This window comes from Zophobas morio, unplaced genomic scaffold (genome assembly GCF_036711695.1).
Source record: "Zophobas morio isolate AGI-343-1 ecotype UQ-CSIRO unplaced genomic scaffold, CSIRO_AGI_Zmor_V1 ptg000002l, whole genome shotgun sequence".
NCBI lineage: Eukaryota > Metazoa > Arthropoda > Insecta > Coleoptera > Tenebrionidae > Zophobas > Zophobas morio.
This window is the reverse complement of record NW_026972107.1, coordinates 6,821,999-6,842,236: the sequence shown is the minus strand read 5'-3', so window position 1 is coordinate 6,842,236 and position 20,238 is coordinate 6,821,999. Positions and strand designations below refer to the sequence as shown.

Genomic DNA, 20,238 nt, shown 5'->3' with positions numbered 1-20,238 from the left:
TCGAGTTCTCTATTTTTAGCTTTTCGATTTTTGAGTTTTTCAACGTTTCTAATTTTTTTATTTTTCGATTTTTCGTTTTTTCAAATTTTCGATTTATGGATTCATCAATTTTTCGGTATTTCAGTTTTTGTAATTTTCAGGTATTTCGATTTTTTGATTTCTCGATTGTTTAAATTGTACATTTTTCGATTTATCTTGCAACTTTTCGACCTTTCGGAATTTCATTTTACGATTTTTGAATTTTTCGATTTTTAAAATTCATGATTCTTCAATGTTTCCATTTTTCAATTTTTTGATATTTCAGTTCTGGGACTTTTAATTTTTCGATTCAATTTCTCAAATTTCAAATTTTCGATTTCTCGATTTTTTATTATTCGAGTTTCTATTTTCAGATTTTTCGAATTTTTGGTTTTTCGTTTCTTTGATTTTTCATTTTTTAATTGTTTTTTTTTTAATTAAAATTTTTCGATTTTTGAACTAATTCTTCAATGTTTCTATTTTTCAGTTTTTTTATACTTTTTCGACTCAATTTTTGAATTTTCAAATTTTCGTTTTCTTGATTTTTTATATTTCGAGTTCTCTATTTTTAGTTTTTCGATTACAAAAAACCGAAAATTCGAAAAAACTGAAAAATTAAAAAATCTGAAAATAGACACTCGAATAATAAAAAATCGAGAAATCTAAAATTTGAAATTTGAGAAATTGAATCGAAAAATTAAAAAAAATCCCATAACTAAAATATCAAAAAATTGAAAAATGGAAACTGAAGAATCATGAATTTTAAAAATCGAAAACTAGTTTCTAATTTTTAATTTTTCGCTTTATCGTTTCTTCAAATTTTCAGGTATTTCGATTTTTTGATTTCTCGATTTCTCGAAACTGTACATTTTTCGATTTATCTTGCAATTTTTCGACTTTTCGGATTTTCATTTTACGATTTCTGAATTTTTCGATTTTTAAAATTCATCATTCTTCAGTGTTTCCATTTTTCAATTTTTTGATATTTCAGTTATGGGTTTTTTTAATTTTTCGATTCAGTTTCTCAAATTTCAAATTTTCGATTTCTCGATTTTTTATTATTCGAGTTTCTATTTTCAGATTTTTTATTTTTTTAATTTTTCAGTTTTTTCGAATTTTCGATTTTTCGTTCCTTTGATTTTTCATTTTTTAATTGTTTTTTAAATTAAAATTTTCCGATTTTTGAACTTCTAATTCTTCAATGTTTCTATTTTTCAGTTTTTTTTATACTTTTTCGACTCAATTTTTGGTTTTTCGATTTTTGAGTTTTTCAACGTTTCTAATTTTTTATTTTTCGATTTTTCGTTTTTTCAAACTTTCGATTTATGGATTTATCAATTTTTCGGTATTTCAATTTTTGGAATTTTCAGGTATTTCGATTTTTTGATTTTTCGATTGTTTAAATTGTACATTTTTCGATTTATCTTGCAATTTTTCGACTTTTCGGATTTTCATTTTGATTTTTTAATTTTCCGATTTTTAAAATTGATGATTCTTCAATGTTTCCATTTTTCAATTTTTTGATATTTCAGTTCTGGGATTTTTTAATTTTTCGATTCAATTTCTCAAATTTCAAATTTTCGATTTCTCGATTTTTTATTATTCGAGTTCTCTATGTTCAGATCTTTTAATTTTTTGATTTTTCAGTTTTTTACAATTTTCGATTTTTCGTTTCTTTAATTTTTCATTTTTTTTTATTACTCCTAAAATTTTTCAATTTTAAGACATTCGGTATTTCGATTTTTTAATTTTTTAAATCTCAATTTTCCGAATTTTCAATTTTTCGATTTCTCGATTTCCAGTTCATTTCAATTTTGGGAATTGTTCAATGTTTCACTATTTTAATTTTTCGATTTTCTAAATTTTAGAATGTTCGGTTTGTTGATTTCTCGATTGTTTAAATTTTAGATTTTTCAACTTTATGATGTTTCGAATGCTCGATCTTGCAATTTTTAGACTTGGGATTTGGAATTTTTGATGTTTCGATTTTTCAAAAAGCATTTCTTCCCATTGATTTTCTGCATTAAATATATTTTAAATTTTTGGGCACTGGTTTTTACTTGGTCGACCATTTTTTTTGATTTGTGTATATATACACAACAATGTAACACACTTTACAATCTAGAGTGGAAATACTTCGTTTTGGAAATTTTCAATATTTCGATTTTTCAATTTTTCACTAGTCCAATTTTAGAACATTCAATTTTCCCGTTCTCCAATTTTTCGATTTTTTGATTTTTCATTGTTATAATTTTTTAAATTTAAATTTTTTGATGTTTCAATTTCCCAATTTTTTAGATTTCGATATTTCGATTTTTCAAATTCTCGACTTCTCTAAATCTCGGTTTTACGGTTTTTAAAATTTTTCGATTTTCTTTTCATTTCAATTTTGGGAATTTTTCAATTTTTTGAAATTTTTATTTTTCGGTTTGTAGATTTGCCATTTAGGGAAAAAACTCAAGGCGGATTTGTACACCACAAGTATAGGAGTATATTATTGTATAACATTTAAGTCATTTTAAAATAGAATTCTTTGAAATGACGTCGTCAAATTGGTGGTCGTGTTGATTATCCAAATTTTGGTTAGCGTTATACCATTTACATGATATTCCTAATATACACACAAAATTTGACAATAATCAGTCCAGTAGTTTCAGAGATCACGTATGTTCCATGTAAGTTTTTCCCTTAAAAAATTTTGTGGTAACATTGACGTCATCAATTGAGAGAGAAGGATAAACGGATACATTTTAATTAACGAGTTGCTATGCTTGGGATAACCTTAAAACGTTTGGAAGATTTCAGAGTATTCAGTGTTGTAGTTTCAAAGTTATGTCGTAAAAAGTTACTACACAATTTTGTTTTTTCCAAAAATCTAGATGTTTAAGGTAAAAAAATCAAGTGGAATTCATACACAGACGACAGACAGACGGAATCGCGAAACCTATTTTTTTTATATTCTATTTCTATTTGTCATGAAACGTCGAGGAAACATGAGTGTAAGCCCTAGCCAAATAGTTTTATTATTATTACTATTGACAAGCTTTCCTCCTTCGGTTGACAAACCACCAATTGACATTTAACTGTCAATGTCATTTTCGAATTTCATTGCCAACTACGAATCAAAATGTTTTCCCACGGTTTTGGCTGCTAAGTGATATCTGCGTGTTCCGGGGAAGTAATCCGGTCGAGCCGCCACCTGGCCACCCATCAACCGGCCACATTTATCACCGCTCCTCGAACCCACCCATAAATCTGGGCAAATTTCGGGGCGTCTCCCGCCCCGCCGCCGCTTGCGGTTGGTTCCCGCCGAGGCGCCACCTCCGGCGTGTTCCCATCATCACCTCGGCCAGAGGTCGCAAATCCCCCTGATTTACGAGCGGCAAGTGTCCTTGCGTCGTGAATCCGCTCTTTCCGAGTCACCCGAGAGCCGTCCAGTCGCTGACCTGAGGTCAATTTTTTGTTTCCTGCATTTTTCGAACGCGCGGCGGCGCCATAAAAATCAACGACTTCGGCTGCCGCTTAATTTTTATGATGTCATAAATATCCATCCATGCATCCTTTTCCTTTCTTTTTGACCAAAAAAGTTCATTGATTCGGCTGACCCGGCTGGAAGTGGACGGGATGCGGACGGACACACCCACCTGGTGATAATTTACGCAAATGATCGCCGAGAATTGTCGATACAATTAAACGATGTAGGCCAGCTAAGTGAGGTCAGAGGTCGCTCTAATTGTTATTTTATATGGAGTGGCTATTGTATGGTAATGCGACATGGTATTTGGACGCGCTGTTGTCGGAAGGTGGCAGGGTGGGGTTGTGGAGAGGGCAAGCAGATGCGTGGTACTCGGGAAGGCTTGTTTACACGGTATGGACTGATTGAATGACATATGCGAAATTTGTAGCGTGTTAACAGGACTGTACGTCGCGTGTTAGACACTTCCACCGAAAAGACCAATTCTTACTGCAATTTACGAAACATTTACGTGATTTGGCAGGTGACAAGGTGTCAGCAGCCTCTCGTGTTAATAAATAGTTAACATTCAAAATTCCATTCATTTCTAAAAAACGATTACAGAACACGTTCCTCATGCAAAATTGTTCACCAGAATCGTTTTAAAATCTTGACGACTTCGGATAACTCTGCAAAAGACGCCTCTGCCTTGTCATACTAGTTCCGATCACTAATTAGAGTTGGCATAGTGCGTGGCAACATACTCCATTTACAGGAGCGGCTCGATCGCAACGAAAGATCACTATTCAAACATAGCGTTTCACTATTTACTTTTTCGTACATTAACGTCAGCGAAAAAAGAATGGATTGTAAAAGCATTACTTTTCACTACTCACACGTATAAAATTATCATCAGGCTGTCCCAAAATCTTATAAATCTCGCACCTTGTAATTCTCAAGGTTTCCAAAACTCAACTAAATCACAAAATTCCAAGCATTCAAAGTTGACTCAACATTAAAAATACAGCACTTTCATGAAGTAGTGTTGAAAAAATCCAAAAAATTTGCCGAATTAATTCAAAATTCCTTTACGAGCGTACAACAAAATATTCGCAAATTGCTCGAAGATTGCATCTACAGTGCATAAACACAGGAAGAGCAAATGGTGCAGAACAATTTATGTACAATGGTTAAAATATGTCCTGCCAGTAGGAAAACGGCAAAAACGCTTTCTGCTTCTTCGATTATTGAGTGAAGTTGGCATTTCTCTGCCTAGGAGACCTCCGAAGCTAAAAAACTTACGGATGGAATTAATCAGAGTTTAGTTACATTTTATTCGCATTACAAACCATTTTGTTGTGATCGGGGTGATTCATGCACGAGATATGTAATTCGTAAAATTGTGTAATGCTGGAACTTTCGACATAAATGATGAGTGGACAAATGACGAATAAAAGGTTTTTTTTTATTAAAGTATAAAATGGCTCGAGTGGAGCATTAAAATTAATCTTTTCGATCCTATCCTATTTCAATTTATAAAATTTAAATGAGATTTACTAAGGTAATTTTGGAGATGACGTTAGCATATTGTTGGTGGGGACGATTAGACAAATTTTGCTTAGCCTTTTACCATCTACATGATATTCCTAACGTACATATAAATTTTGACAACAATCGGTTAAAATTTGACAGATCGACAGACGGAAACGGAAGACCTACTGTTTAATACTCTAAGCGTCCTTTAACGTCCAAAAAACATGAAAGTACTCACTCGTCGGATGGACCCTATTACAATACTTTCGTATGTAAGCAAAATTACATATCCTGCTAGCAGGAATGAAGAGATATACTCCCATATATATTTTTAATAAGTACATAAACCAAAGACTGTATTTAAATATTCTCATCATTCCACTGTGCTAGTCTTTCTCTACTCTCTTGCTGCTTCATCTCATTTTCCACATTCTCGTACTTTCATTTTCTATATATATTGTTTCAGGATTCTGCTCTAACAATCTTCATAACTTTACTTCAACAATACAGTTGTTAGAGGAAGTAATTCTCTATTCGACAGCTTTCAACACTCTAAAGTCTATATGAAGCACTGGATATTAGAAATGTTGTGCGTCATTAAAAGAACTTGAATGAAGTTGAAACACAGCACGCGATTACTCATTATTTTTGTTTAACTTTCATTTGCGTATTATCAAGTCAAAAAAAAGTCAATACATTATCTTTAACACAAAGGGTCTTAAATACTTCTCTACATAGAACTTTTCACGTTGTGTGAAGCACTCTCCGACTTATTGCGTCACTTAAAAATGTTTCAAATAAAGTTAGTGAAACTATGTCTAAGATTAACGTGTAAAATTTAACATAACAATACACACTAGACGGGTTCGTAGAGTTTACAGGTCGATAATTTCTGTATGAAGCACCAACTAATTACACATTTGAAACACATCCTGATATTATTTACAATGTTTGCATTAGTGTATAACCAAGTCAGACGAAAAGTCAATTCATTTTCTGTTAAGACAAAGAATCTCGAGTATTTCTCTACACAGATCTTTTCACTTGTGTGAAGCACTCTCCGACTTATGCGTCAGTTGAAAATGTTTCAAATAGACTTAGCGAAACTATGTGTTGGTTATACACTAGAGAACTGAAGATAATTTGTGTATGAAGCACCGGTTTTAACACATCTATGAAAACATTTAGTACGACTTTCGGATCCGAAGTGAAAGATAGGATAGGAATGATCAATGGAGGGTACAAACATTGACAAAAGGAAGAAACTGCACGTTCTTCACATCATTACATATTTGCGCAATAAAACACAGGAAAGGCAAATGATGCAGAACACGGAATAGAATGTCCTGCTGGCAGGAATAGGAAAGCAGACACTAGGGATTAGCCGTTTATCAATTTGCATTTAAATGTCCACTAAACAAATCCGATTACTCTTGGTGTGCAAACGCTTCAGCAGCCGATCGTTTTTCAAGGAAAGAAAATCAAAAAAAAGTGGAATGATCACAAGAACAGCATAATCTAATTCAGCCGAAAGTCGTCTCCGTGGGTTCGTTTTCCCAATCCCGACCCGCACAAGCGCGTTTCCCGCATAGGTTTTTGGTAAATTGTGGCACGTGGTGGTCCCCATCTCCGGATTCATCCCGTGATGAATGCACGGTGTCTTGTGACAACTGGAGTGAAAGTGGTCAATGCACCTATGCTATGGAGGAGGAGGCAAAAAGTGGCAATAACAGCACATAGCGGTGTAATTGTTCGTGCCACTTTTGAGTGTTGTCCCAGTGTTACATCACCGGGATTCGGGCCACGGCGATAAGCGCGCATTCCTGCGATAAGGCGCATTCCTGCCGGAGACCGCTTGGCGTCGCGCGGCCGCGGCGTCGCGACGCGCGCCGCCGCGCGCCCCGGCGCCCGGGGGCGGCTGGCCTACCTGTCTCGGGGGTCGATCCACGTCGTTTTCTTGGAGTTGTGGTCGATGAAGTAGACTTTCCCATCGTAGTCCCGGCCGTAATCCCAACCTTCGGGCAAGGGTATCTCACCATTCCGTTTTCTGGGCATTATTCACAGCAAAATCCATCCAAATCCACAGCAACTGGCACACACACCACTAGCTACTCGGCCATGTTGAATACCACATTATCATGAGCGGTCGTGCCGTGACGTCACGCCGCGGCCGCCAATGGGACGAGGCCGCTCTCGACGAAGGAATGCGGCGCACTTGCTCTGGTGAATGGGCGAACTGGGGACGGCGCTCGCCGCCGCGGACGAAGGGACACTGGCGCGGGTTCGACGGCGGCACGACGCGCACGCGATGCTCTGCCCCCGACGCCGCCAAGCGGGGATGACAAGGTCGTGGCGCAACGGGCGAAGGAATGCGATTGGAATGCGTCAGGGTCCGTCCCACAGGCCACATTCCACAAAGTTTAATAGCGCCTGAATAGTTCGCATATTTTTTACGAGGTGGAGACAACGGCTGCCGGATTTGCGACCGCCAAATCTACAACACAGGCGACATCTAGCGGCAAAAGTGCCGGGCTTAATCAGAGCGCTGCCTTAACATAATTTTAAATCGGATAGCAATTGAATTCATGGATTATCCCAGGATTATCGCTTATTTTGCAAAATTAACTGATTTGACTTGCTGCACACAGAACATTTATGAAAAACTAAAGGATTTTTAATTAACATTTGATGAAATATCATCTGATACAAGTCTGAAGCAATAAATTCTTGGTGTGATCTATATCTATCTGAAAACAAGAGATTACGAAGATGATCTGTCGAAAATTATCACACTATCAAGTAATAAGTGTAATGGTTAAGTACTATAAAGTAAATTCTTTCCGCATTATTCGTTGTAGAAATAAATTTTCCGTTCTTATTACTCACTAAATGTAATATGAAATTGATAATTGATAAGTCCAAAGTGTCCTCAAATTTACACTACATACAGACAAATTGTATCTTATTCTTAACCCTGCGCCTGAAGATGCCACTTACGAAAGTGTGCGAAACGTTGAGCCCAAAAACTCAATTAACACGGTTCCAACCCCGAAAACGATCATGTATTGATTCCGACCGTGCAACCGTCCGAAATTATTTACAGACAAATTTTATTTATAATTAAAGTGATCTACATTCGACATAATTTGACCACAAATGAAAACTGTTTGACTAAGACAACTGGAGAAAAATGGAGTTTTTGAGAAAGATCCCTAAAAATTCTGGGGTATAGATATCAACTTGCTCATATGAAATGACACCAAAACTACCTTCTGAAGGTCTAAATCTCTAAGATATCTTTAGACAATTTTTGAAGAAAAGGGTCAAAATTTTCATAAAGAGCCAGTAGGGAAAAATTTTATAGTGTCGGAGCAAGATTTTAGAAAAAAAGTTGTAGGAAGTATTCTATTACATCCTTTGGCTAATTTTTCGCCCCTTGTAACTGATGCAACTCACAATACACAGAAATATTTACAATACAAGTTTTATGGAAGCCAGAAACTGACACACCAATATAAATATAAATGGGTAAATCCACAGCCTATAGTGTGTTACCACACTCGTTTGCAACTTGCACATCACAGATTGTCTTAGTTGACCCAACACACGCGTGCACAATTTTAAACACTCTCTTCACAAACTTTTTTCTTTTACTACCGTGTTATAACGAAATAAAAAAATGTAAGTACGTACTGAAGTTTATTGCGCAATTTTCAATGTATACGTTATTATATATAATACAGAGTGTATTTTCAATTTACTGTTTTTTTTTCTGCGCAGATTCAAAACTCTTAAAATCTTCCTTGCAAGAATGTCGCTTCCAGAAATCCCCCACACTATTTTCACTCCCATCACGCCCCAACACCGTCCCTACATCACAATCGTCGAACAACCCTTCAGGTACCACCGGTTCCGTTATACCCAAGAAGGAAGACCCATCCCGATCCCGGGCGCTTCAAGCACTCCAGAAAATAAAACTTCCGTTGCCATCCAGGTTCACGGTTATGAGGGGCGACTAAGGGTAATTGTGTCTTGTGTTACAAGAGACCCACCTTATAGACAACATCCGTACCAACTGGTAGGTCGCAAGTGCCAATTTGGAGTTTGTTATTTCGAAGAAGAAGTTACGGCCGCTAGCTCTACTATAACTTTACCGAAAATGGCGGTACGGTGTCTGAAGAGAGCTGAGCTAAAGGAGTCCTTGAGAGTTAGAGAGGAGAAGAATGTCGACCCTTTTCAAAGTACGTCTCTTTCTGTGTTTTGCTCTTCTGATTTTTTGTTTCCAGGGGGCTTTCAACACAATGAGGATGTTAAATCTTTGGATTTGACTGTAGTGAGGTTGTGTGTCCAGGTTGTCTTGCTTGGTGAAAATGGCAACACAAGGATTGGTATTAGTCCTATTGTCAGTGACCCTGTTTATAACAAGAGGTTGTTTTTTTATCCGTTTATTCATAAGTTGTCGCATTGCAGTAGTTACGTTGACGGTAAAAATCACAACTCTGAACAAATCATTCTTCTGGGTTGTAAAGTAAGTATCCGTGTGGGTGTTCTGCCTCTAAATGTATCTTCCAGGTGGTACACGGTGATATAAGGATTCGATTTTTTGAAACGATGAATGACCAGGTTGTGTGGGAAGATTTTGGTTCTTTTCAATCCGACGATATCTACAACAAGACAGCGATTTGTTTTAAGCCACCGAAGTACCATAATCAAGACATCGTGGAGCCTGTTACAGTATGGGTTCAGTTGGTACGACCAAGTGACGAGGCGGCAAGCTCGCCGGTTGAATTTGAGTACCTTCCGCTACCAACAGGTACTTGTACAAACGCACCAGGAATTGTAAAGGAGAGCAAGAGGAGGAACACGAAAACTGTCCAACTTGTAAAACGAGCAAGAATGGACATCAATGAACCGTTTCCTATGGAACTTCTAGATTTGATCCCTGATCAACTAGAAGTGGCTCAAAATGTCAAAAGCATTAACCAGAGAGAGTGTTCCTCATCCTCTGGAAGTATTCAAAGTGATCATCTAACTGGAGCATAGCTTCAGCAGATGTTGCGCTAGGTACTATTGTAAATAATAGGCAGTTGTTTTAGTTGCACCTTTCAAAACCAATAATTAGTTATTAATTCTGGCGATCAAAGTACTCTTCGATGGGTGGTCATGCAACCCCCAATACACGCAGGTCACGTAATTTCAAACATTACCTACATTCGGTTTAATCCATCTTCACAAATAATCCGACAATTTAGTATTTAAAAATACTTTTGTTTGAACTAAAAAATCAAGAAATCAGAAGCATGAGAACAACTTTGCGCGTTTCTACATATTAATAGTGCACTTGGTACTATATAAGAGCACGAAACCTTGACAAAAACAGCAGTGTAGTTGTGTGAACCTAGGAGTACAGTGGGTTACGACAGTCACTCTTTTCGCAGCTTGCATTTCACAAATTGCAATGAAATAGGACAACATTTACATAACCAAAAAATGTAAGTACTGTAATTTATTTTACGGTTAACGTTATCATCGAAACCAGTGGCGCACCTAGAGGTAGGAAGGGTAAAATATAATTGTTCACTAAGCTGTATTTTTATTTGGTACCACAGTGTACTTATTATCACTGAGTAACTTAAGATGTGTTTCTGTACAAGTTTAATCAATATATTAATGTTAACTGTCAAACCCGACTTGCTTCTGAACCCCCCGCTCTCTCCCTTTCCAGTACGCCCCTGACTGATATGACTTCATCATGGGGAAAAACCCGCGGTTCTTCCGGAGAAACCCACAATGTACAAACAATTTATTTTGTTTTTTTTTTCATTTTTACAGATCTAAGTCTCTCAAATTCTTGTCTAAACATGTCGGTCCCTGCAGTCCTCCACCCCGAAAACCTTCCCTACATCGAAATCATCGAGCAACCTTATAAAGCCCATAAGTTCCGCTATATCCAGGAAGGGCGAGGCATGCCGATCCCTGGAGCTTCCAGCACTCCAGGAAATAGAACTTCCTTTGCCATCCAGATTCACGGTTACCAGGGCCGACTGCTCGTAAATGTGTCTTGTGTAACGAAAGATCCACCCTACCGACAACATCCCTACCAGCTGGTCGGTCCCAACTGTAACCATGGAGTTTGTTCCTTTGAACAAGAAGTTACGGCCACTAACTCTACTATAACTTTTGCGAAAATGGGGGCGCGGTGTATAAAGAGGAGCAACTTCCAGGAGTCGCTGAGGATTAGACAAGAGAACAACGTGGACCCTTTTGAAGGTAGATTTGTTTTTAATTTGTTGTTTCCTGACTTTTGTTTTCAGAGGGTTTTGGACACAAGGACGATTTTGGACCTTTGGAACGGAACGTGGTGAGGTTGTGTGTCCAGGTTGTTTTGCTAGGTGACAATGGGGACCAAAGGATCAAGATAAGGCCAGTTGTGAGTAACCCGATTTATGATGGAAAGGCTCCTATTGAGCCCATTATTTATAAACTGTCACACGGTAATAGTTACGTTGATGGTAAAATTCACAGCTCTGAACAAATCATTCTTCTGTGCACTAAAGTAAGTCTTTAGTTTGGGTGTTCTGTCTCTAAATGCAACTTTCAGGTGAAGACAGATGATTTAAAAATTCGTTTTTTTGAAATGAAGGATAACGAGGTTGTGTGGGAAGATTTTGGTACTTTTCATTCCGACGATATCTATAACAACACGGCGATTTGTTTTAGACCGCCGAAGTACCACGATCAGAACATCACGTATGCGGTTAAAGTGTGGGTGCAGTTGGTACGACCGACTGACCAGATGGTAAGCCAGCCGATTGAATTTATGTATCTTCCAGTGCAGGCAGGTACTCGGACAAAATTTTTCTCGCGATTTTTCTGACAGTGTGGTTCTAGCACCAAGAGTTTTAAATGAGAATAGGGACGAGAATCCGGTTTTTGATGAATTGACGGAGAATGGTACCAGAACTCGAGAAGATAAATTCGTTGCTGCAGAAATTAACCAAACCACAAAGCGCAGAAGAACGGATACGAGAGATCAGCTTGTTTTGGACATGAGTTCTTCGATTCTACAAGAAATTGAAGATTTGATCCCTGAAGTGGCTCAAATTGTTGATAGCATTAACCAAACTGAATACTCCTCTTCCGTAAGAAGTACCCAAATTGATAATTTAACTGGAGCATACTTCAGCAGATCTTAGACTAGGTACTATTGTAAATGTCGACAGTGTGTGTGGGTACTGAAAATGACAATTTAGTGACTGTACTTTTTATTTTTGGCACTTATTTTGTACAGATATAGTTAATAAATGTATTAATTATGCAATAAATTGATTGTTTCAGTTGCATCTCGCGATTATCTAACCAATAGTAAAATAAGATATTATGTTTAAAAATTACTGTGTAGAGAAAATTAAAAGTTTTTACATTATTTCGTATGACTACTAAAACTGCTAATAAAATCTTAGTCATTTCACTTTATTTTGTTTACAAAATTTTCAATATATCATTTCGCAAAATCACAAAAAAAATGACCAACGAAAGATCTTGGTTCTCCCCAATAACTGGCCTTTAACCTTGCAATATACCCAAGGTTGTCTGTTTTTCACTTGTATTGGTATTATTGCACAAATTCACAAAACGCAAAAGTAGAAATCAGTAGAAATGGTTGAAAAATCTGATGCGCATGCACCCTTAGCTCTCCCCCTCCCCAAGTTAGACAAAATATAACCACAGCAGTAAGTTTCACGTTGTTAGTGTGACACTAATGAAGAATACAATAAGCACAAAACATTAAATCAAGGTAAGTCAGAAATACCATCCCAACAACAGAAAACATTTCCGGTAAAAAATTACCCAAATTTATACATAAAAATAAAAGACAGAGAGATATGGTAATGCCGTAGCCCCCCTCCCCCAGTATCAAGTTCTCTAAGTGGAAAACACACCCAAGGTAGTTAGCCCAGGAGTTCTGTTTAACCTTGACGGGGAAACTATTCTTGATGGGTTTGATAATTAAGGCGTCTTGATTATCAAATCCGGTCGAAGGTACCTGGAGCGCCTTAATCCCTCATAAGGGGCAGGTGAAATTTAAATACGGTTGTGTGTACGGCTACACATTAAAGCCCCATCGTGCGTTCATTAATTATTTAGACCAGTGGTGGTTCTGAAAGTGACACTGACAGATTTTGACTTTATTTGATAAGTCCTAATCCAAAATTAATTAAACGTGTCTGCACCAAGTAAGTGCAGTTAGAGTCAGGTAGATATTTTCTGGACCGGAGTTAAGGTTCTCCGGTTAAAGAACACCCATTCACTCAACAATAAGTCGAAATTTCGGTCATAGATAGAACTAACTTGCGTTATTAGCACTACACTCTCACCGCTGAGCCAAGGAGTGGTACAAAAGTACAATTTAGATTTTTTAGAGAAACTCTGGATGTCTAGGGTAAAAACTGAAGGTGGATGCATAAACCACAAGTACATCAAATTGTTGTTGGGGATGACAGACACATTTTGAGGACAGACAGACAGACGGAATGTAGATTTTCCATTTTCTAAGGGTGTAAAAAGTCAAAAGAAGCATACTTACAGCAGAAACTCGTTAAAAAACAAATTTTGTATTTCTTTTTGGTAAATGCAAATCACTACGATCTAGTTAGTAACGCCAAATTTTGTGTTTTTTCGATATTTCACAATTTGTGTCAATCAGTTCTTTCTAACTTGAAATTTATTTATCTGTGGTTTAATAATGCATGCATATTTTTAATCTTACACATACGGATTATTGTAAAAGAAATTCGTAGAATTATATTTCACAATTTATCTTAAAACATACATGAAATTTTTTAAATTTTGATGGACGGTAGCATTGATTTAATAATTACAGAACCACAACTAAAATTTATTTATTTATTCATTCTGTTCATATTATGTACATGTTTTAAAAAATATGCCCTGAGATGACGTCTGATTCCCAAATAATATTACGTAACACGTTATGTTAATTTATATTATTTGTAATACAATATGGTTCAAAAAGATTAACGAAGTAATTTATTTTGTTGACAAAATATCTTTTGAAGATATTGATTGTTTAACAATTCAATCAATGAGTCATTACAACGCAGAAACAAGAAACAAATAAGAAGGAATTTAAACCAGCATCGCCGATTTTGAGATTTTAGAATTGTAATGCAAGATGTTTCAAAAATATTACTGAAGTAACTTATTTTGCTCCCAAATTAAAAAACCACCTGATCTATTTCTTCCTAAATTTTATCAGTGCAATAATTTTGTTATCGGTGTTAGGAGTAATAACTTTATCTTTGGTGAAAACTTGATTACACTACGAAAAAAAAATAGATATAGTGTTTTTTCCGTGAGCAGACAATTTTTTTAGCTATTTGTACCGAACATCTTGTATATGTAATTAAATATAAAACTAAAATAACCCGAGAATTAAGTATGCAGAAGCTTCCAAATAAAAAATTAATAAAAAAAAATTTCAGTATGAAAACAGATTCTACCTTGGCGCGCTTCTATAAAACAGTCGACGCGCTAGCACTTGATGCCATATAAAAGCAAGAAACCTTGACAAAACAACAGCATAACTGTGTAAACCCATACTGGGTTACGACAGTCGCTATCGTCGCAACTTGCGTATCACGAAGTGCGCTAGTTGACCCAATACAAAAGTGTACGACGACACTCCAATTTTTAACCAATTTCTCCGCAAACATTCCCTTCCAATAACCCATCGTGTATGATGATATAAAACAACAACTACATCACAAAAAATGTAAGTGCTGTGATTTATTTATGATTAGAGTTATTATCGAGACAACAAGATGACATCATTACCGGTAAAATCCCGCGGCTCTTCCTGAGAAATGCAATAATATGCAAACACTTTGTTATTTATTTTTAACTTGCTGTTTTTATCTTCGCAGATTAAAAACACTTCCAAACATGTCGGTTCCAACGATCCTCCACCCAATCCTCGCGCCCCTCACGCCCGAAAACCGCCCCCGACCCTACATTGTGATCATCGAGCAACCCTCCAAGTCCCTCCGGTTTCGGTACGTCTGCGAAGGAAGACCTGGAACCATCCCCGGAGCCTCAAGCACCCCGGAAAACAAAACGTCGTTTGCCGTCCAGATTCACGGCTACCAGGGACGACTGGTGGTGATTGTGTCCTGCGTTACGAAAGACCCACCCTATAGACAGCACCCCCACCAACTGGTAGGTCACAACTGCAAATATGGGGTTTGTTCGTTCGAGCAAGAGGTTACTGCCACCAACTCCACAATTACTTTCCCGAAATTGGCGGTGCAGTGTGTGAAGAAAGCTGACGTTAAGGAGTCGTTGAGGGTTAGAGAGGAAAAAAATATCGACCCTTTTGAAAGTACGTTTTCACACTTATTTAAAAGTGGTGGTTTGATTTTTTGTTTGTAGGGGGTTTTGACCACAAAGAAGACGTTAGATCTTTGGATTTGAACGTGGTGCGGTTGTGCGTCCAGGTTGTCCTACTTGGTGAAAATAGGAGCCAAAGGATCAATATAAGTCCAGTTGTTAGTGAACACGTTTACAACAAGAAAACTCTTCCAGATCCGTTGATTTATAGGTTGTCGCACTGCAACAGCTACGTTAATGGTAAAAATCAAAACTCCGAACAAATCATTCTTCTTTGCACTAAAGTAAGTCTTCAGTGTGGGTGTTCTCGCTCTAATTGTGGCTTCCAGGTGACGAAAGATGACATCAAAATTCGCTTTTTTGAAACGAGGAACAACCAAGTTGTGTGGGAAGATTTTGGTACTTTTCGTGCCAACGATATCTACAACAACACGGCGATTTGTTTTAGACCGCCGAAGTACCACGATCAGAATATCACGGATGCGGTTAAAGTGTGGGTGCAGTTGGTACGACCGACTGACGAAGCGGCAAGTCCACCGGCTGAATTTGAGTACCTTCCGCTACAAGCAGGTACTTGTTCAAAATTTTTGTCGCGATTTTTCTGACAATATAATTCTAGCACCAGGAGTTTTAAAGGAAAGTAGGAAAAACTTGCCTTACGGGAACCCGCTTTTTGCTCAATTGCTTCAGACTAGGTCTAGAGAAGGTAAATTCGATGGTACCAAGTTGCGTTTAATCTTCATTGTTTTGTTTGTAACAGAAGTGGATATTTATCAGCCCGCAAAAGTGGCAAGAATGGACACGAATGAGTCGCTTCTCCTAGATATAAGTTCTTGGACGGGACCAGAAGTGCAAAATTTGATCTCAGCTCAACCAGAAGTCAACAACATTAACCAGACTGAATATTCCGGTTCTAGAAGAAATACCCCAAGCGAAATACCTAATTGGAATATACCTTCCGACGATTTTACGCTAGGTACTAACGTTAATCTCGACAGTGCCAGCGGAATTTGTCAAGTACTGAATATGGACTGCAACCAGATAGAATTAGAACCCATTCATATAAGTTCCGGGGATTTGGACATGGCCGAGAGGTTATCCGGATCGTTCCAGGAATACTTAGTTATTTAAATTTTGACTGTACTGATCATAAGCACGAATTTTTGTACAAAAGTATTTTATAAATAGATTTATTATGCAGTAACTTTGTGTCGCTCCTTTCAAATTGCGATAAATTCATTATGCAAGAGTTCTCGCTAACTAATAAATAAAAATTCGAAACTAAAAAAATAAACACTCATGTAGGAAGATAAAGTTGAAGGATATTGTTCTGCGCAGAATATCTTGGTGCACCTTCGAATTTCTACACTTATCATTAACCAGGTGTATTTCAGCGCGGTTTTGACGTCACTGTGACGTACCAACATGAATAATGTAACATTTCAGGCACCTTTTCAGGCTTGTCTGAACTTGAAGAAAATATGCGCGTAAAAGTTAGCTATTACGACGCATTACGTGGTGGTACCGACTAAAACTATAAAAATATAGGACGAACTAAATCTTTATTTACCAAATTTTTATCATTTCGCATAATTCACAATAAACAATAATGAGTCACGAGAATCGTGGTTTTCCCCAGTAATTGACCTTTGACCTTGCAATCTTGCCAAGGCCGCCCACTTTTCAGTGTAGTAGTGTGTAAAAAATGTATTTACTCGTGACGTTTGCACTAATTGATAAGAAAATTGTCGCTGTCGTCCATTGAACAACAGCAATAACTATATTAATCAGATTGTAAGAACAATCTGATTTATGTAACGACTTCTAGATACCATCTAGCTTAAGCTTTTCAGTTTTGGTATTTCCAAATCAAACGATTTGCTGTGTTTTCCACGAATTTTTAGCGTAAATTCCTCTTCATTTTATAGTAGATGTTGTATAAAGCTCTTTTTTTTTCAGGACAGACCCCAGGTAGAACAGCGTTTTCACTGATTGGTTGGTTAATCCAGCCATTTAATAAAAAATCTCATTCATAATTTGCATACTATCAATGAACAAGTATTATTCGATATGAAAACATAAAATCACGAAGTTTATTTGCATTTGTGGATGTAAAGGCGCAGTTACACAGTTGTATGTTTAGCAGACGTGCTTGCCACAACTGCGCAGGTCAGGCTTACTGATATTTGGGTTGCTTATGTACATAGTTTGACAATTTATCTATTCACAAAACTTAAGAAGGCTTCGGTTCTGTGTCACTAGATGGTATATGTGTGCACTAAAATTTAAAGTCCCTAGATAACCAAAGTACCGCAATTGAATGTTTCAATGTGTTAGAGAGAGAACGTGTATTTCGGACACAATATGGCGACCGACAAACGTCAATGTTAATTGTCAAACGCCGTTTGTGTTTTTTGCAAAGTTGTTTGTGTTTTTTGTAAAGTTGTTTGTGTTTTTTTGTTGTGTTTTATGACTTTTACTTTAAAATGCCAAGTTGTTGTGTTCCTTTGTGTGGAAATAAAAGCCGATTGTTTCGTCTTCCAACAGGTAGGTTACAACTGAGTTTTCAATTGAGTTTTCTCAACTAATTTAAATTGTTGCACAGGTGTTAGTAATAGGGTTAGACTAGAAGAGAGATGTGGGAGAATTTAATAGGCCGGGACGATTTGAACGACAACTCCCGAGTTTGCGAAGTAATTTGTTTAAAGCTTGAATATGTAATTGCACAATGTTAAATGCTATTTACTTTTAGTTACATTTTTCTGAACAACAATTTGAAGCAAAGCGAGCAGATGGAAGGAAACTATTGCGGCCGAAATTTTGTTAATAAACTGATATTGCAAGGTTTCTCATCTATATTTTTTACTCACCCCTTATGTTTATCAATGGCATTTAAGTGCATTGAACAAATAACGCTTAAACATAAATAAATGTTTATTTGAAAAAAATCTACATTTACGCTTTGTACGCAAGTATCGAGTCCGTTAATTTTTATTTATTTATTTTGAATTTGGCGCGGACACAATATGGCGCACAATTGCGGTACTTTATCTATCTAGTGACTTTACTAAAATTATTTTTAACGGTTTGGTGCTTCACAGGTAATTGTCGGATATAAATCTGAGTGATTTAAGTGTTCTGGGAACTAAATTAATCTCTTGAACACGATTCACATGCGAACTTATAATGTGGTATTTAATAGATAAAAAATATAAACCGTTTCCATTGGCGAATATTAGAAAATACATATCTTTTGTAACAATTTTTTAAGAGTCAATAATTTCTTAAAATTTACATAACGAGCAATGTTAACCTATGATTAAAACGCAAACAATGTAACATTGTGCCTAAGTAACGTTATCTGTCTGACCGCAACATAAGTGACCTAATTTAAGTTTTTAGAAGTGAGTATTTACCCACAATTAAACGATAAGAGATAACATATATGATAGATAAGATAATTGCATAACCTTACAATGATCATTGCACCGAAATATCCTAATAAAATTTCGAACTATCTTGAGAAAAAAATTGACAAGATATTAGCGTTATCTTATCAATCAAGTAGAGATATGTAGAAAAAACACAATATCCACGTCACTACCGAAATATGGTCAAATTTTTACACCTCCTCACCATCTTCAACCTGTTCTTGGTATGTTACCTCAAACAAACTTTAAACCACTCATAAATCAACCCCACTTAGTTATCAACAACAGAAACATCTCTAGAAATAGAAGTCGCAAACCACTTAACCTTACTAGAAGACCAAACTTACTTCCCTATCAATGTTTACCTCTCCGGCTTAGCCACCCAGCTCGAAACCTTAATAACCAACTTCTCAAACTACGAGCTAGATGCGGCAGAAGTCATCCACACCTACACAGACAGCATAAAAGAAGATGTACTCATCATATCCGAAACGCTCGAAGAAACGGGAGTCGACATCCAACCATGCGAAGAACACATTCACGAAAACTTCAAACAAATAGTGAGAAATAGCTTGACTGATTCTAAAATTGTGGTCCTTGATGGCATCACCAAAGCTCAACGGATCATCTCCGAAGCCAAAAATGTGTTCATGGCGGCCCAAAACCGAACTCTCGCTGTGAAACTGAAGATACAAAACTGCATGTTGCTGGTGGATAGTACTGAATGTTTGTTTGAGGCTTTGGGTATGACGGTGCTTTTGGAGAGGACTTTGCCAAAGATTATAGCCATCGTTGGACAACAGCACGAAATCCAGTTGACTTTGCTGGAGGACGAAATCGTCGCAGATTTGGAAAAGATTGTTGTCCAGGTGTTTGACAGTCATGTGGAACTTTTAGACGAGTTTCTTGTGTGTGTGTTGCAGTGGGATTAGGGACGTAAGGCGGTTGCTACAACGAAGATGACGCGATCGTAACTCGGCGCCATGTCGATGTCGACGTAGTAACACCCTTAAGGGTGAGGATCATAGAGAAAGTTCGTGTATGGTGTAAAACGGTTTGAACAAATTTGCTCTCATGCGTAGGAAAGCAGCAGTTTACAATTGTTAAATAACAATGAATTTGTTTTAAATGGTTTAAATATATCTGAACATAAAAAATCTTAATGCAGATGTCTTTATAACAAAAATACTTCCACAAGTAAAACAATTTAAACAAAAAAAAAACATAGTGGGATGATTCAGTGGCGATAAAACGCAAAACAGCCACAAAGTATTTACTCAAATACATTTCTAGATAATTTCTATGTCTCATCTAGAAAAGATTCAGACAGCTTGGTACCAGTGGTACTTACGTCATTGATAATGAATTAGTTTTTGTGGTTTTAATTATTTA

The 20,238-nt window shown here is 36.8% G+C and overlaps 5 protein-coding genes and 1 long non-coding RNA gene across 7 annotated transcripts in view; 5 read left to right on the top strand and 1 right to left on the bottom strand.

Moving 5' to 3' along the window:
* Kibra (kibra) overlaps window positions 1–7,436 on the bottom strand; it is a 43,166-nt gene extending 35,730 nt beyond the window's left edge. Inside the window, exon 1 of the mRNA XM_064052250.1 lies at window positions 6,933–7,436. Within this exon, the coding sequence (XP_063908320.1) occupies window positions 6,933–7,060 (128 nt within the window). The 5' untranslated portion in view covers window positions 7,061–7,436. The remainder of the gene's footprint in view (window positions 1–6,932) is intronic.
* A 1,046-nt stretch (window positions 7,437–8,482) lies between these two features.
* LOC135126295 (embryonic polarity protein dorsal-like) lies at window positions 8,483–10,117 on the top strand. The gene is made up of 4 exons (XM_064052237.1): window positions 8,483–8,686; window positions 8,786–9,246; window positions 9,292–9,533; window positions 9,578–10,117. Exons 2-4 carry the CDS (start codon window positions 8,817–8,819, stop codon window positions 10,046–10,048), a joined length of 1,143 nt encoding a protein of 380 aa, XP_063908307.1. The 5' UTR covers window positions 8,483–8,686; window positions 8,786–8,816; the 3' UTR covers window positions 10,049–10,117.
* A 259-nt stretch (window positions 10,118–10,376) lies between these two features.
* LOC135126280 (embryonic polarity protein dorsal-like) lies at window positions 10,377–12,330 on the top strand. 2 transcript variants are annotated; one of them, XM_064052226.1, is made up of 5 exons: window positions 10,377–10,497; window positions 10,838–11,275; window positions 11,320–11,561; window positions 11,607–11,843; window positions 11,897–11,999. In XM_064052226.1, the coding sequence occupies exons 2-5, from the start codon at window positions 10,867–10,869 to the stop codon at window positions 11,909–11,911; spliced, it is 903 nt and encodes a 300-aa protein (XP_063908296.1). In that variant the 5' UTR covers window positions 10,377–10,497; window positions 10,838–10,866; the 3' UTR covers window positions 11,912–11,999. The 2 variants fall into 2 exon arrangements, with proteins under 2 accessions (XP_063908296.1, XP_063908288.1); XM_064052218.1 differs by having other exon boundaries at window positions 10,380–10,497; window positions 11,607–11,847; window positions 11,897–12,330.
* A 2,254-nt stretch (window positions 12,331–14,584) lies between these two features.
* LOC135126262 (embryonic polarity protein dorsal-like) lies at window positions 14,585–16,619 on the top strand. Its single transcript, XM_064052183.1, has 6 exons — window positions 14,585–14,801; window positions 14,953–15,407; window positions 15,458–15,699; window positions 15,745–15,985; window positions 16,035–16,121; window positions 16,176–16,619. The coding sequence occupies exons 2-6, from the start codon at window positions 14,972–14,974 to the stop codon at window positions 16,544–16,546; spliced, it is 1,377 nt and encodes a 458-aa protein (XP_063908253.1). The 5' UTR covers window positions 14,585–14,801; window positions 14,953–14,971; the 3' UTR covers window positions 16,547–16,619.
* A 1,112-nt stretch (window positions 16,620–17,731) lies between these two features.
* Window positions 17,732–18,472, top strand: LOC135126277 (uncharacterized). Its single transcript, XR_010280025.1, has 3 exons — window positions 17,732–17,962; window positions 18,021–18,108; window positions 18,168–18,472. It is a non-coding gene; the product is annotated as an uncharacterized LOC135126277 (long non-coding RNA).
* Window positions 18,473–18,895: 423 nt separating this feature from the next.
* LOC135126272 (uncharacterized) lies at window positions 18,896–20,009 on the top strand. The gene is made up of 2 exons (XM_064052196.1): window positions 18,896–19,070; window positions 19,122–20,009. The coding sequence occupies exons 1-2, from the start codon at window positions 19,026–19,028 to the stop codon at window positions 19,776–19,778; spliced, it is 702 nt and encodes a 233-aa protein (XP_063908266.1). The 5' UTR covers window positions 18,896–19,025; the 3' UTR covers window positions 19,779–20,009.
* The last annotated feature ends 229 nt before the right edge of the window (window positions 20,010–20,238 follow it).